Source organism: Saprolegnia parasitica, assembly GCF_000151545.1.
Source record: "Saprolegnia parasitica CBS 223.65 unplaced genomic scaffold supercont2.89, whole genome shotgun sequence".
Taxonomy (NCBI): domain Eukaryota; phylum Oomycota; class Saprolegniomycetes; order Saprolegniales; family Saprolegniaceae; genus Saprolegnia; species Saprolegnia parasitica.
The window spans coordinates 88,533-100,925 of NW_012156483.1; the positions used below are offsets into that span (position 1 = coordinate 88,533).

The following is a 12,393-nucleotide window of genomic DNA, read 5'->3' on the forward strand; positions in this document are numbered from 1 at the left end:
GGCTGCACGGCGTTGCTAGCAGTCGCGCCTAAAGCTTCATGACGCAAGGCGATGAGAAAGGTCATTACAGAGCAGGCTTTGATCGGGCAAGAGCAGCGTGTAGCACGGCTCGCACACGCGCTGCGGGTTGTACGCGTTCACCGAGAGGTACCGCTTCTCGGGGGACGTTAAAATCTTGTCGTCGCGGATCAAGCTGCGGAACGTCGTGCAGAGATCGCAAAAGACGTGGCCTACCACCGCCGAATGTCATTTTGCATGCACACAAGCAGCATCGCAGGCTACCGCAGTATCTAGCCAAGGCCATGATGAGCCAAGCATGGGCGAGACAGGCGTACCGGCAATGGTGCTTGCGCCGGACCCAGTCAAAGAGGAGGCCACAGGCCTTGCAGAGAGACACCTCGGCGTCCGGGATCCAGCGGATCGTCGTCGGGACGCTAGGCTTGTCAAAGAAGGCGGCGTCCTCGGCGCGGTCGTCTCCTGCCATGCTGCACTTCGAGCTTGGATGGGTTTGGCCGTTGTTCTGGTTTCGAAAAATCCGTCGAATAGCCTCTTTGATTTGATATTTGAATATAATATCCCAAAGGACCTTTCAAATAGCATATATCGGCGGGCTGGCTCGCAGACCTCTGACATTGAGTATTTGTATCAACTTGATACAAGAAACGGTCCATGCAACGCTTCGAGTCCTGCGGAGTCCTGTGGTGTCTTTTGACTGAAGAAGAGATATATGCAATTCCGTGCTGTCATAATGCTACATGTAATGTACTTGATTCTGGTCCACGATTCGCTTTTGTGGTCGAGAGAAAATATGTACATAAAAAGAGCTATTTATGTTCCCTTAATTAGAGTCTCTCTTCAAACCACTTGGTCCCGTTATTTACACATCGGCTCATCCCACGCACCAGGCCGTAGTGCATCTTACCAAGGGGTATAAATTGTTTCCCTTGATTTTACCAAGTGAGTGGTACCTCGTAAATCGACACGAATCAGTCGATTGCGGAAAGCTTTGTCTTCGGCAAGAAAGCTGCTGTAACGAGCTCCGATCCGCAACGTACAACTCGTCATTGAACGACGCTACATTTCTATTTCTCGGGGCGAAATCCGCTGCCCAAAAATAGCGACGTATTTCCGGGACGGCCTGTCTAGTGTTCAACCGAGTCGTCGCTGAAGCAGAGATGCCTCGCGTCGGCCCAAGCGCGTGGGTCCAAAACCTCCGACCCGTACGTGTGCATCTCATACTCGCGGGTCTCCTGTAAAACCTTATCGTCGGACGGTCGTAGCCGGCTACAAACTCTGCGTCGGGTGGCAACAACAATATGCCTCTTCCACCATCGGTCGGTCATCGCGTCGTCTGCACAGAATACACATGTGCTGTAGACCTTGGGGTCGCCGTCCAGGGGCGTCTCGGGCAAGCCGTCGGACAAGGGACGCAAAAAGATCGCGGCGTTTGGACGCATTTTCTCCAACTTCCTCGCGGGTGGGCTCATCTTGCTCTCGCTGTTGACGCTCATTGTGCTCATCAACGAAGTACGATACTCTCGATTGTCATGAACTGGAATTGAGGTTCAAATGAAGCGTTTTCAATACTCTTAGGGCATGTTTTCCCGGCTCGTCATCTCCAACAACGCGCAGTCCACCGCGTACTTTTGGTCCGACTATGGCAAAGCGTGTAAGCTCACACGTCACGGCTGGCTCGCGCAAAGCTGCTCGCCAAATGAAATTGATACGACGTCGTCGGTGGTCTGGGCGTCCGTGGGCGAGCGCCTTGCGGACCAGTGGTCGTTGGAACTCGCCCAAGGTCACCCACAGCATGGCTATAACGCGTCACGAGCTTTCCTTCTGTAGGTACACCGCTGTTTGTGTCGACGTGTGTCGTCGGTGGCAACAAGGCTGTCGGGTGGGGCGTCCTCGTCTTCATAGCTGGCTACACCACGTATCCCAACTGCGTGCCCCTCGATGGTCCGCAGTTGATTGCTGGTATTGCCATGTTGGAGACGACTGTAATTTACGTGTTACCAGACACGAGGAATCCAACGACCGATACATTAGGTTCGCAACGACCAAGGCGTCTATCTCCTCACCCTCTACTCGGACCTCAACACGACGATGCAGGTCCCATGGGTTCAGCTCTCGCCGCTGTAAAAGGCGTTTTTTAGACAGTGCGCAAGTACACCAACTCGGATGGCACGCAACAAGACGTGCTGCATAAACCGCTGCGCACGGTACTCTCAACCGACGGCAGCTATGGCTACGATCCAACGGGCGAAGACTTTATCATTCTATCGACGCCCCTCGGTGTACGGTATGTCGATATAAATATTTACTAGTACTATGACAATGTGTACATGTATGCTATAGGTACACTGTCAACGTCTATTGCCTGTCTCAGATCGAGGTCGTCTCCGACTTTGGGCTGCCCGGGTGGAGCCAAGGTTCGTGTTGCGAACTTTCTCAAATCTTGTCTCCACGCCAATCGCAGGCAAGCACGGAGGCGTCCCGCTCAGTCCTGCGTGGGCCTGTGGCAATGAGATCAACAACGCGTCCGAGCTCATTGCGTTCCAGATGATCCTCATTGTTCTGACTGTGCTGGCACTCAGCGGCGATGTTTACATCACGTTTGAGGGTACCCTATCCTTCCATTCGACTATAAACTCTAGTCCTGTTTTAGGCATCCGAGGGCTCATTGCGGGCAAACCCGTGCTCACCTACGCCGTGCTCTCAGGTCTCGAGCGTCGCAAGGTCTGTCCGTTCTTGGTGTGAAAGAAGAAGAGAGTCGAGTGACATAGGTGCTCACATTGCTCATTGCTTTGAACGCGGCACCGTCCCTCTTGTACCTGGACGTCGCACGCATCTACGTGTTTTCCGTCAACGGCTTCAAGATCTGGTGTCTCTCGTGCCTCTTGGTTGCAACTTTTGTGTCATTTACCCTTCTCGCGGGCCTCAGGTATCGTCGTCTTTGGATACTTGTTGGGATGCGAATTATGTGGTGGGTGTAGTCTACTCAGCGCAGTACCGCTGCCATTGCCAACCAAGTGTGTTGTCTACTCGGCCCCAATCTTTCTCTACACGTCGATCGTCTCGATCTATTTCAGCCTCAGCACGAGAGCCAACTTGACCTATGCGAGCAATCAGCTTTACGCAGGCGCACCCGCCTTGTGTACGTGTCGTGTCCGATGTAGCACTGACATGTCTTTAGCCATGAATTTCAACGGCGTGTCATGGCCCAGCGGCTCGTATGTCCCGTACGGCGTCGCGACGGTCGTTCAGCTCTTTCCGCAAGAGATTCTCTATCCGGTCTTTGGCTCCCTTCTCTTCTCCATATGTGTTGCCACCTTGCGACTCTACTGGTCAACCCATGCGTACGTTGTTATTTCATGTCATATGTTTCTTATTTTTCTTATTTTTCTTGTTTTTCTTACTGATCGTTTTGGTATATCGCATTAGGCTCGTCTTGAACCTCGAGTGGTGTGCGTCGAATGGGTTCCTATCGCACTGCAACGTGCCTCGCGTGCTCACGTCATTGCCGCTGCACCCGTCGCAAGCCATCAAGATTGGCAACAAGATGTTTTGTCGTCCAAGGTGCGATCGAGTGCACATGTGATATCTCTCACGGAGTCGACGCCATTCTAGCACGATGGCGCTGCTGGGCTATGCGTCCGTGACCGAAACCGAGTACGTAGCACTGCAGGATTCGTGCTGTTTGGATATCAGCATGGTCTTTCGTAGGAAGGGTATGCGCGGCGTTGTCCCGTACAATTCAAAGCAAACGAGTGGGGGGACATTTGTTGTGAGCGTCTACTGGCTCGGGCTTGCGATTGCACCGCAGTGGTGTTCGATGCTCCGGCCGTTTGTCGCAGGTACGGTCGCCGAGAACCATTTCAAGCCCAATACGGCCAAGCACGACGAGACGCTGGACCCTGCGGTGCGGTATCGCTATACCCGCGGCAACTGCGTCACGTGATACCGCGTCGTATTGGCCAGACGTAGCGCCTGTAAATGACTCCCATTAGAGTGAAATAAGAGAGTAAAGGTGAAATGAATAGCGTCGCTGTTGTTGCCATTAGCAGAGGGGATAGATTGGTAGCTCCCGCTTTCGCCTTGCACAATGCTCGAGTGGGAGGTTGGAGGATTCGATGGACGTTACCGCTGAGAGTGGCGTTCAAAGCGACAAGGCCCGATGTGTAATGACTACATAACCGTCTACAGTCGGCTCATCGCGTCGATCTGGTCAGCGAAACCTCCACTTCACCTAGAAGGTCCACATCTCGCGGCGGGCGTTTGTCTGTTGACATGCTCAACACGAATGTCTACTACCACTGCGATGCGACATCCGAAGGACTACCTGCATGGTTGTCATTGCTTGTTTGTCGGCTGAAATCAAGGGAATCCCTTGGCTGGAACCGACATTGCAGTTTCATGCTGACGCGAGCTGCGTCGCTCCACCTCAACGTATTTTTGGCCCTGACGCCTTTACAAACCACTTGAGCATGCCCCGTTTCGGGCCGCACGCGTGGGTTCATGGGCTGCGCCAGGTACCTGGTACCCACAAGGCAAACACAGAATCTCAAAAGGAGGCCTAGTCCGCGCCCAGCTCTGTCTCGGGCACGATGCCAGCCACGGGTACAACAATGGGAATGCATCACACGGTGCGAAGGCGTCTTTGCTGACCTCAATGTCAATGTCTTATGGGGTAGGCGCTGCCGTCGACAATTGGTGTCTCGGGCAAGTCGGGCGACCACGGACGAAAGCAGCTGAGCGCGTATGGTCGCATTGTCTCCAACCTCTCGGCCGGGGCCCTCATTCTATTATCCCTTCTTACGCTCATCGTACTCATCACGGAGGTACAAATCCTACCTGCTGCTAGTGTCTGTATCCTGTCTAGGGCATGTTTGATCGGCTTGTCATGTCCAACAACGGACAGTCGCTCGACTACTTTTGGGCTGCATATGGCGAGACGTGTGAGCTGGCGCCGACAGGCTGGGTGCCACAGTCGTGCTCAGCCCTCGAGGTCAATGCGACAACGCCGGATGCGTGGGCCTCTGTCGGACGCATTCTCGCTGCACAGTGGTCGTTGGAGCTTCAAGAAGGTACCGTGCGAACCCAGCTAACCAAAAGTTAGTTATCTTGTTTCTACCCTAGCCTCGCCATTGTACATTACCACGTGCATCGTCGGTGGCCACACGGCCGTCGGGTGGGGCGTCCTTATCTTCATTGCCGGCTACGATGCGTACCCGGCGTGCATTCCAACCACCGGTGGCCAGCCCATTGCTGGCATCGCCATGCTGGAAAGCACCGTACAAAGTCGGATCCGATGATAGGACACTTACCGTACTAGGTTCGGGACAACCATGGCGTCTACCTCCTCACACTCTACTCGGACAAAAATGCCACCATGCAGGTTGCATCGAGGTGCTTGGGATGACATGACACGTGTTTCATGTCTAGTCGATCACGCACCACCGCAACACGGACGGCACGTCGCAAGACATTGTGTCCACACCATTGCGGACCACGATTGCCATCGATGGTAGCTACGCCGCCGATGCCATCGGCACGGATTTCATCGTACTCTCCACACCGCTGACGACTCGGTAGTTGCATCTTGTCTGAAGGACCACACAAGATTGCTCTGGCGATATTAGGTATACGGTCAACGTCTACTGCATCTCGCAGATTCAGGTCGCGTCGGACCTCGGATTGCCTGGGTGGAGCCAAGGTGCGTCGCATACCCGCCTGTACACGACATTTCCATGCATGCTAGGGAAACATGGTGGGATTCCAGTCACGCCAGCGTGGCTCTGCGGCAATCAAGTCTCGAACGCGTCCGAGCTCATTGCGTTCCAGATGATCCTCATTGTTCTGACTGTGCTGGCACTCAACGGCGATGTTTACATCACGTTTGAGGGTACCCTATCTTTCCATTCAACTATAAACTCTAGTCCTGTTTTAGGCATCCGAGGGCTCATTGCGGGCAAACCCGTGCTCACCTACGCCGTGCTCTCAGGTCTCGAGCGTCGCAAGGTCTGTCCGTTCTTGGTGTGAAAGAAGAAGAGAGTCGAGTGACATAGGTGCTCACATTGCTCATTGCTTTGAACGCGGCACCGTCCCTCTTGTACCTGGACGTCGCACGCATCTACGTGTTTTCCGTCAACGGCTACAAGATCTGGTGTCTCTCGTGCCTCTTGGTCGCAACTTTTGTGTCATTTACCCTTCTCGCGGGTCTCAGGTATCGTCGTCTTTAAATAGTCGTTGGGATGCGAATGGTGTGGTGGGTGTAGTCTACTCAGCGCAGTACCGCTGCCATTGCCAACCAAGTGTGTTGTCTACTCGGCCCCAATCTTTCTCTACACGTCGATCGTCACAGTCTCCTGGACCCTCAGCTCCAACACAAATTTCATGAAGGCCAACAATATGCTGTTTGCGGGCGCGGCCGAGCTTGGTACGCACGCGTCATGCATGTCAACCATATCCTATCGAAACCATTTGTTTTCACCTTTGGTAATCTCTAGCCATGAATTTCAACGGCGTGTCATGGCCCAGCGGCTCGTATGTCCCGTACGGCGTCGCGACGGTCGTTCAGCTCTTTCCACAAGAGATTCTCTATCCGGTCTTCGGCTCCCTTCTCTTCTCCATATGTGTTGCCACCTTGCGACTCTACTGGTCAACCCATGCGTACGTTGTTATTTCATTTCATATGTTTCTTATTTTCTTATTTTCTTGTTTTCTTACTGATCGTATTGGTATATCGCATTAGGCTCGTCTTGAACCTCGAGTGGTGTGCGTCGAATGGGTTCCTATCGCACTGCAACGTGCCTCGCGTGCTCACGTCGTTGCCGCTGCACCCGTCGCAAGCCATCAAGATTGGCAACAAGATGTTTTGCCGTCCGAGGTGCGATCGAGTGCACATGTGATATCTCTCACGGAGTCGACGCCATTCTAGCACGATGGCGCTGCTGGGCTATGCGTCCGTGACCGAAACCGAGTACGTGGCACATTGAACGTGATGATGACGTGATGATGGCGTGATTGTTGCGTGTAGAAAACACTCTTTGGGCGTCGTGCCCTACGACCCCAAGCCCCACAAGGAGACGGAGACATACGTCGTTAGTGTCTACTGGCTCGGATTGGCCATGCTACCAACGTCCTTTGCGTGGCTGCGCCCATACGTGGCCGGTGTCGTCGTCGAGAACCACTTTAAAGTCCAACGACAGCCGCGAACGGCGGAAGCCCTCGACCGCGACCACGTGTACCGCTACACCCGCGGCAACTGCGTCACATGAATTGATTGCATATTCTGTACAATAATGTCCACTACATTTTGTGGGTGTGGCGCGTCGTACTACAGGGTGATGCGTGGCCGCATCACGCAAGCAGGTACCGACTCTGTTTTACACTAACCACAGGTCCTACTCTCTCTAGATGCGAGTTCTCAAGAAGGTCATGCGTTGATAGGAAATGTGCGAGCGACGAGCTAGAAGCGGTGGACCACCGGCATAGAGGCCGAAGAGATACACAACGAGGGTTGCCTCTTCGGATGGCGGTCCATGCAGAACAATGCCATGCCACTCTATCGTGTACGATCAAAGACAGGATCACATCTCTCAACACCGCCGTCCATCCGCTGTGGGCTCGTTTGTGATCGCTGCATGGAGTATGAGCGACTAGTAATAATATCGATGTATCGACTAAAACTCTGACGCACCGACGAGAATGACACATTGTTGCCATCGACACTTAAGTTAGTAAACAAATCACTTTTTGAGAAGCGGCGTCACGAATCGAAAGGGCACCTTGCGCTCGGGGCAGTAGCCGACTTCGTCAGCGTCGTCGTCAAAGCATACGACCACGTACAGCGAGCCCTAGCACAATACCAGCATGGAACAAAGGTCTGCATCGAGAGAAGGCTATACCGGTGGATTGGGAATGACAACGACGGCGGGGTAAAAGCTCGTCGTGCTCGGGTACATGGCGAGGACCTTTTGGTTCCACTTGAACGAGATCCAGGCGTGAACTTCTTCTTCGCGCGGGAGCGGGATCATCCAGTCGCGGGGCACGAGGTGGTGGCGCTTCCCTTCCGTGTCTTCGTCGCCCGAGTCTTCGTCCTCGACTTCGTACAGCCGTGTCTTGGCGTCTCGCCGGACGACCGACGCGAGGATCCATAGCTCGTGGCTGCGCGCAACGCGGGCTGCGACCTGCGCGCCGATGGCAATGTCGGCAATCGTGGGCACCTCGGCGTCGTCCTTGGCCTTGGGCGACGACGACGCCTTCCCGCTCTCAAAGAGCCCGGCCTTTTGGTCCAGCTCGACAATGTTGATGGCCGCGCCCAGCTGGCGGTGCTGGAACTCGAGCTCGGCGACGCCTTTTGTAAGCAGCTCGCGCAGCTTGGCCGCGTACCGTCGCCGGCCCGAGACGTCGCCGGCGCGCTCCTTCTTCTCGAGCTTGGCGTAGACGCGCCGCAGCTGCCTCGCGAGACTGTCCATCGGGTTGTCGAGCAGCTGCGTCCGAATGATCTCGTGCACGGCCTCCTCCGACGCCGCCATGCTGCCACCGACCGGCGAAAATCCGAAATATATCCGGATTAGGACTTGTCCTGGTCTCGTTCTAGTCGTTTTCCATTCCACTACCGAAAAGGTACTAAACGACTAAAATGGCCAAAACCCACCAGCAAAAGCAACCTGAGGAGAACCGAGCACCTGCTCGCACAAGCACCTCGAACCAAGTCAATCTCTGAAATATACTTGTAGACTTTGGCCGCTTGATTGCATTGGAGCTCCACAAGTTGGTGCGACTCTCCCACTGTTCGTTGCGCCATAGGTTCTTTTAACGAGGGGTCTTTTATTGTGTCTTCTATCGAGGCATGTTGCACCACGCAAGTCGACAATTGAGGCTTGACCGTCATCATGCTGCCTCGCGTCGTCGGACGTCTCTACGCCGTCGTCGCCGCTGTCCTGCTGCTCTCCGCGCCCGGCCTTCGGGTCCTTGGCGACAGGATACCACTTCGCCCATACTCGTCGTGCCGGATCATCGTCGACGCCGGCTCGTCAGGCACCCGCTTCTTTGCCTTCCCGTCGCCGAGCGTACCCGCCGCCGATACATTTGCGCACCTCACGCCCGGCCTCAGCGAGATCGCGCCGCTGCAAGCGTATGCGTACATACGCCAAGCACTGTACGAGGTACGCGCCAGCCTCTGCGCCGGGCGACAGGCCATCGACGGAGACAATGCATTAGGTCCAAGCGTCGCTGGCCCCCGAGATGCGATCCCGGTGCTTTGTCCATATCTACGGCACGGCTGGTATGCGCGGCTTGGATGCTTCGCAGCAAGCCGAGCTCTACAACCAGCTGTACCTCGATATCAAGAACGACGCGAATATGGTGCTGCCATTGGGTATCGCTGCTGCTCGGCCCACGGGAATGGCTCCTTCATGTCTCCTCATGTAGAGCGAGTGCATGTACGCACCATCTCGGGCGACGACGAAGCGTTCTTCCTAGCCATGGCGGCCAACTATCTCGATGCGCGTGTCGAGAGCGACCTCGCGCCCAGCAACGTCGACCTCTTTGGTGCCCTCGATCTGGTGCGTCGACTGTGCAATGACAACTCGTCCGAGATCATTGAACATACTGTCGCTATAGGGCGGCGGCAGCACGCAGATCGTTTTTGACGTCAAGGAGCGCTGGCGCCAGAACGCGCGGCGCAAGGCCATGCCGCATCAAAAGACACTCAACGCCAGCGAGTTTTCTTGCATTCGTTTGCCAACTACGGCACGAGACACATGCACGATCAAGTACGCACCTTGAATTCGCTGTTCTCGCGTCGCATGCTTGCTGTAGGTGCTGCAGTCGATCGCAGCCAATGCCTCGACGAATCACAGCGCCACCAACGCGACCACGTCGGTCGAGATGCTCGCCAACCCGTGCTACTTTACAGGGTACACCAGCGGCAACCAGACGGGCACGGGCCACGCCGCCGAGTGCCTCGATCTCCTGCAATCGCTCGTGGCACAAGAGAACGCCAACTGTCCTAGCGGGTCATTTTGCGCACTCCAGTCGGTGGTACTGTGTCTTGACCCTTGGGATGGTGCCTGTGGAAGCCTGAATGTAGCCGCAGCCGCCCGTGACGGGTGCGTTTTACGGCGTGAGCGTCTACTACCTCGCGACCGTCTTTGCGCGCGACGTTGTGAGTCGCATCGCACCGACACTAAGCTACGGCTGGCCGGCGCCGTCCCTCGAAGAGATCGAAGCGGTACGAGCCTTTCAATTGTATTCCATCAGCAGAATGCAGCACATGGATGTAGGCGACCCATTTAGTGTGCAGCACGCGCTTTGACGAGCTTGCCACTTTCGAGCTCGAGCATACCCCCAAGGAGATGCTACATCGGCGCTGTCTCGACCTTTGCTACGTCACGACGCTTTTGCGTGCATACGGCTTTGGTCTCTCGGAGCGCCGGGTCGTCTTTGTCGACCGCATACGAGGTAGACATCGTTACGGCAATAGGTGACTAACTATTGCCGTGACTTAACTGGACTAGGCTCGCCTGTGGTGTGGGCACGGGGGCGTACTTGATGGACCACGCGCTGGCCTCGACGGCCTACGCCGAGGCGCTTGTGAGCTACCTCTCGCGCCAAGTCGAAGTCGGGCTCCCGATCGGGTGGCACGTAGCACTGCTGATGCTCACGATGGCAGTGCTCGCGCTCTTCCTCACGGTGCACCGCGCAACGGGCCGGCACGGGTCGACCCAAGCTATCGAGTTTGTCGGGGATCCGCGTAAATAGACCCCGTGCTGTAGATAAAGTACGTATAGTAGGACATGCATCGAGTCGTCACTAAAGCGCACCCCTCGGCCATCCGACAACTAGTACTCCTTGTGCGTATGGTAGGACACCGCAAAGGTCCATAGATAGGAGCCTTGGATAAAGCCACGAGAAGCGATGGCGTGAGAAAAGGGAGCTGTTTGTCTTGGGCTTGATAGGGCTAGGGTAGGGCTAGGGTAAAATAGAATTCTCGGGGCATACTCTTTGAACTGCCCTTTGATGCAGCTTTAGAAGCGCAAATCGATGCCGCGACGAGAAAGTGGTGTCGCGAAGGCCGCGCCTCGTATACAATACTACACTTCTAGATTGACGAGTTGTTTTCAAAGCCGACGAAGCCTAGCCCGTAATGACGCGGACACCGCAACACGACACTCTGTGCACTGTCGTATTGGTCGGCTGCTTGATGAACATCATGTTGGTGGGCATGTGCCAGTATGTACTGAGCCACTCGATCGTTGCCGGCTCAAAAGGCCCTTTGACCGAGACAAAGTCCGTTCTACGACAGGCTGAGCACAAGTAAAGAATAGAGTAGGACGAACCGCAGCTTGGGGTAGATCCTGTCAAAGAGAGCCACGACGTCAGCAAGCGCTTGAATCGTGTCGGCTGATGCCATCGTGACTTCGGGGTAGACGTGCACGAATCGCAGCGTCTCGGTCATTTCGTTGGCACGGACATACAGAATAACCTTGTTGACCAATGTAAGGTTGGGCGACTTGATAAAAAAGACAAATGGCTGCTCCTTGATGGCCTTGAGCGTTCGCACGAGAAGCGAGACGCGCTTGTGCTCGCGTTCAAAGAAGCGAGGATCGTGCGCGACGACAACCGCCTCGTACGGCTCATCCGTCGAAAGCAACGGAGGTGACCGCAGCTCGACGTCGTCTGTGAGCATGGCTATTTGCGTCGACTCGGGTGATTCGTCATCCTTGTCCGTGTTGGGAACGCCACAGAAGTTGAGAACAAAGATGAGGCAGCGCAAGATCGTGACGCGCCAGAGCATGCCAAAGACGACGACCGCGACGCCGAGTGCGTAGTAGAAGAAGTAGGCAATCACGGACGGGTCGCCGAGGAGGATGCCAAAGTACCCGACCGCAATCAGCGTCGCGCCCGAGATGCACGCCCACCACGGCGCGTGGACGTCGCGCGGAATGTCTTGGCGCTTGATCTTGAGCATCATGCAGCCCATCGCAAAGAGAAACATGAGCGAGAGGAACGAGTACGTGTAGACACCGCCGAGGATGACATTGTCGCCGTTCAAAAGCAAGACGAGCGACGACGTGAGGAGGAAGAAGGCGAGAATGATCCAGTGGTTGGTGCCGCGCCACTTGTTCTCGGCCGCAAAGAACGCCGGCATGACGCGGTCGGACGCAAGACGGCGGTGGAGACCCGTGATGCCAACGTACGACGTCAAGACGGCACCAGACAAGACGACAAACGCATCGATGCAGACGATCCAGACCAGCCAGTTGCCAGCCGTGATCTCGGCCAAGTTGGCGAGCACCGTGTTGGCGTTGGCCTGCAACTCGGCGACGGGCATGACACCGAGGGCGAGGACCGCGAGCGAAATGTTGTAAAAGGCCGAGAACG

At 55.4% G+C, this 12,393-nt stretch overlaps 6 protein-coding genes across 6 annotated transcripts in view; 3 read left to right on the top strand and 3 right to left on the bottom strand.

Annotated features, from left to right (window-relative positions):
- Positions 1-36: 36 nt before the first annotated feature.
- SPRG_21205 (hypothetical protein) lies at positions 37-484 on the bottom strand (the record flags this gene model as incomplete). The annotated part of the gene is made up of 3 exons (XM_012351948.1): positions 37-230; positions 283-290; positions 336-484. The coding sequence occupies 3 exons, from the start codon at positions 482-484 to the stop codon at positions 37-39; spliced, it is 351 nt and encodes a 116-aa protein (XP_012207338.1).
- A 637-nt stretch (positions 485-1,121) lies between these two features.
- SPRG_12844 (hypothetical protein) lies at positions 1,122-4,045 on the top strand. The gene is made up of 16 exons (XM_012351928.1): positions 1,122-1,220; positions 1,281-1,334; positions 1,378-1,527; positions 1,594-1,798; positions 1,846-2,000; positions 2,050-2,112; positions 2,157-2,302; positions 2,359-2,432; positions 2,480-2,623; positions 2,669-2,739; positions 2,787-2,944; positions 2,997-3,157; positions 3,197-3,359; positions 3,445-3,579; positions 3,631-3,672; positions 3,727-4,045. The coding sequence occupies exons 1-16, from the start codon at positions 1,176-1,178 to the stop codon at positions 3,959-3,961; spliced, it is 2,001 nt and encodes a 666-aa protein (XP_012207318.1). The 5' UTR covers positions 1,122-1,175; the 3' UTR covers positions 3,962-4,045.
- Positions 4,046-4,487: 442 nt separating this feature from the next.
- On the top strand, positions 4,488-7,280 carry SPRG_12845 (hypothetical protein; the record flags this gene model as incomplete). Its single annotated transcript, XM_012351929.1, has 16 exons — positions 4,488-4,532; positions 4,581-4,646; positions 4,695-4,841; positions 4,883-5,087; positions 5,140-5,294; positions 5,336-5,398; positions 5,446-5,591; positions 5,643-5,716; positions 5,762-5,905; positions 5,951-6,021; positions 6,069-6,226; positions 6,279-6,439; positions 6,510-6,672; positions 6,755-6,889; positions 6,941-6,982; positions 7,040-7,280. The coding sequence occupies 16 exons, from the start codon at positions 4,488-4,490 to the stop codon at positions 7,278-7,280; spliced, it is 2,016 nt and encodes a 671-aa protein (XP_012207319.1).
- A 471-nt stretch (positions 7,281-7,751) lies between these two features.
- On the bottom strand, positions 7,752-8,540 carry SPRG_12846 (hypothetical protein; the record flags this gene model as incomplete). The annotated part of the gene is made up of 2 exons (XM_012351930.1): positions 7,752-7,859; positions 7,911-8,540. The coding sequence occupies 2 exons, from the start codon at positions 8,538-8,540 to the stop codon at positions 7,752-7,754; spliced, it is 738 nt and encodes a 245-aa protein (XP_012207320.1).
- Positions 8,541-8,900: 360 nt separating this feature from the next.
- Positions 8,901-10,832, top strand: SPRG_12847 (hypothetical protein; the record flags this gene model as incomplete). The annotated part of the gene is made up of 9 exons (XM_012351931.1): positions 8,901-9,173; positions 9,229-9,385; positions 9,439-9,572; positions 9,631-9,731; positions 9,767-9,782; positions 9,829-10,050; positions 10,100-10,240; positions 10,293-10,492; positions 10,527-10,832. The coding sequence occupies 9 exons, from the start codon at positions 8,901-8,903 to the stop codon at positions 10,768-10,770; spliced, it is 1,488 nt and encodes a 495-aa protein (XP_012207321.1). The 3' UTR covers positions 10,771-10,832.
- A 313-nt stretch (positions 10,833-11,145) lies between these two features.
- The window catches only part of SPRG_22312 (hypothetical protein), a gene marked incomplete at both ends in the record, with an annotated part of 1,658 nt that continues 410 nt past the window's right edge, over positions 11,146-12,393 (bottom strand). The window contains 3 exons of the mRNA XM_012351955.1: positions 11,146-11,305; positions 11,349-11,644; positions 11,750-12,328. Of these exons, the coding sequence (XP_012207345.1) occupies positions 11,146-11,305; positions 11,349-11,644; positions 11,750-12,328 (1,035 nt within the window). The remainder of the gene's footprint in view (positions 11,306-11,348; positions 11,645-11,749; positions 12,329-12,393) is intronic.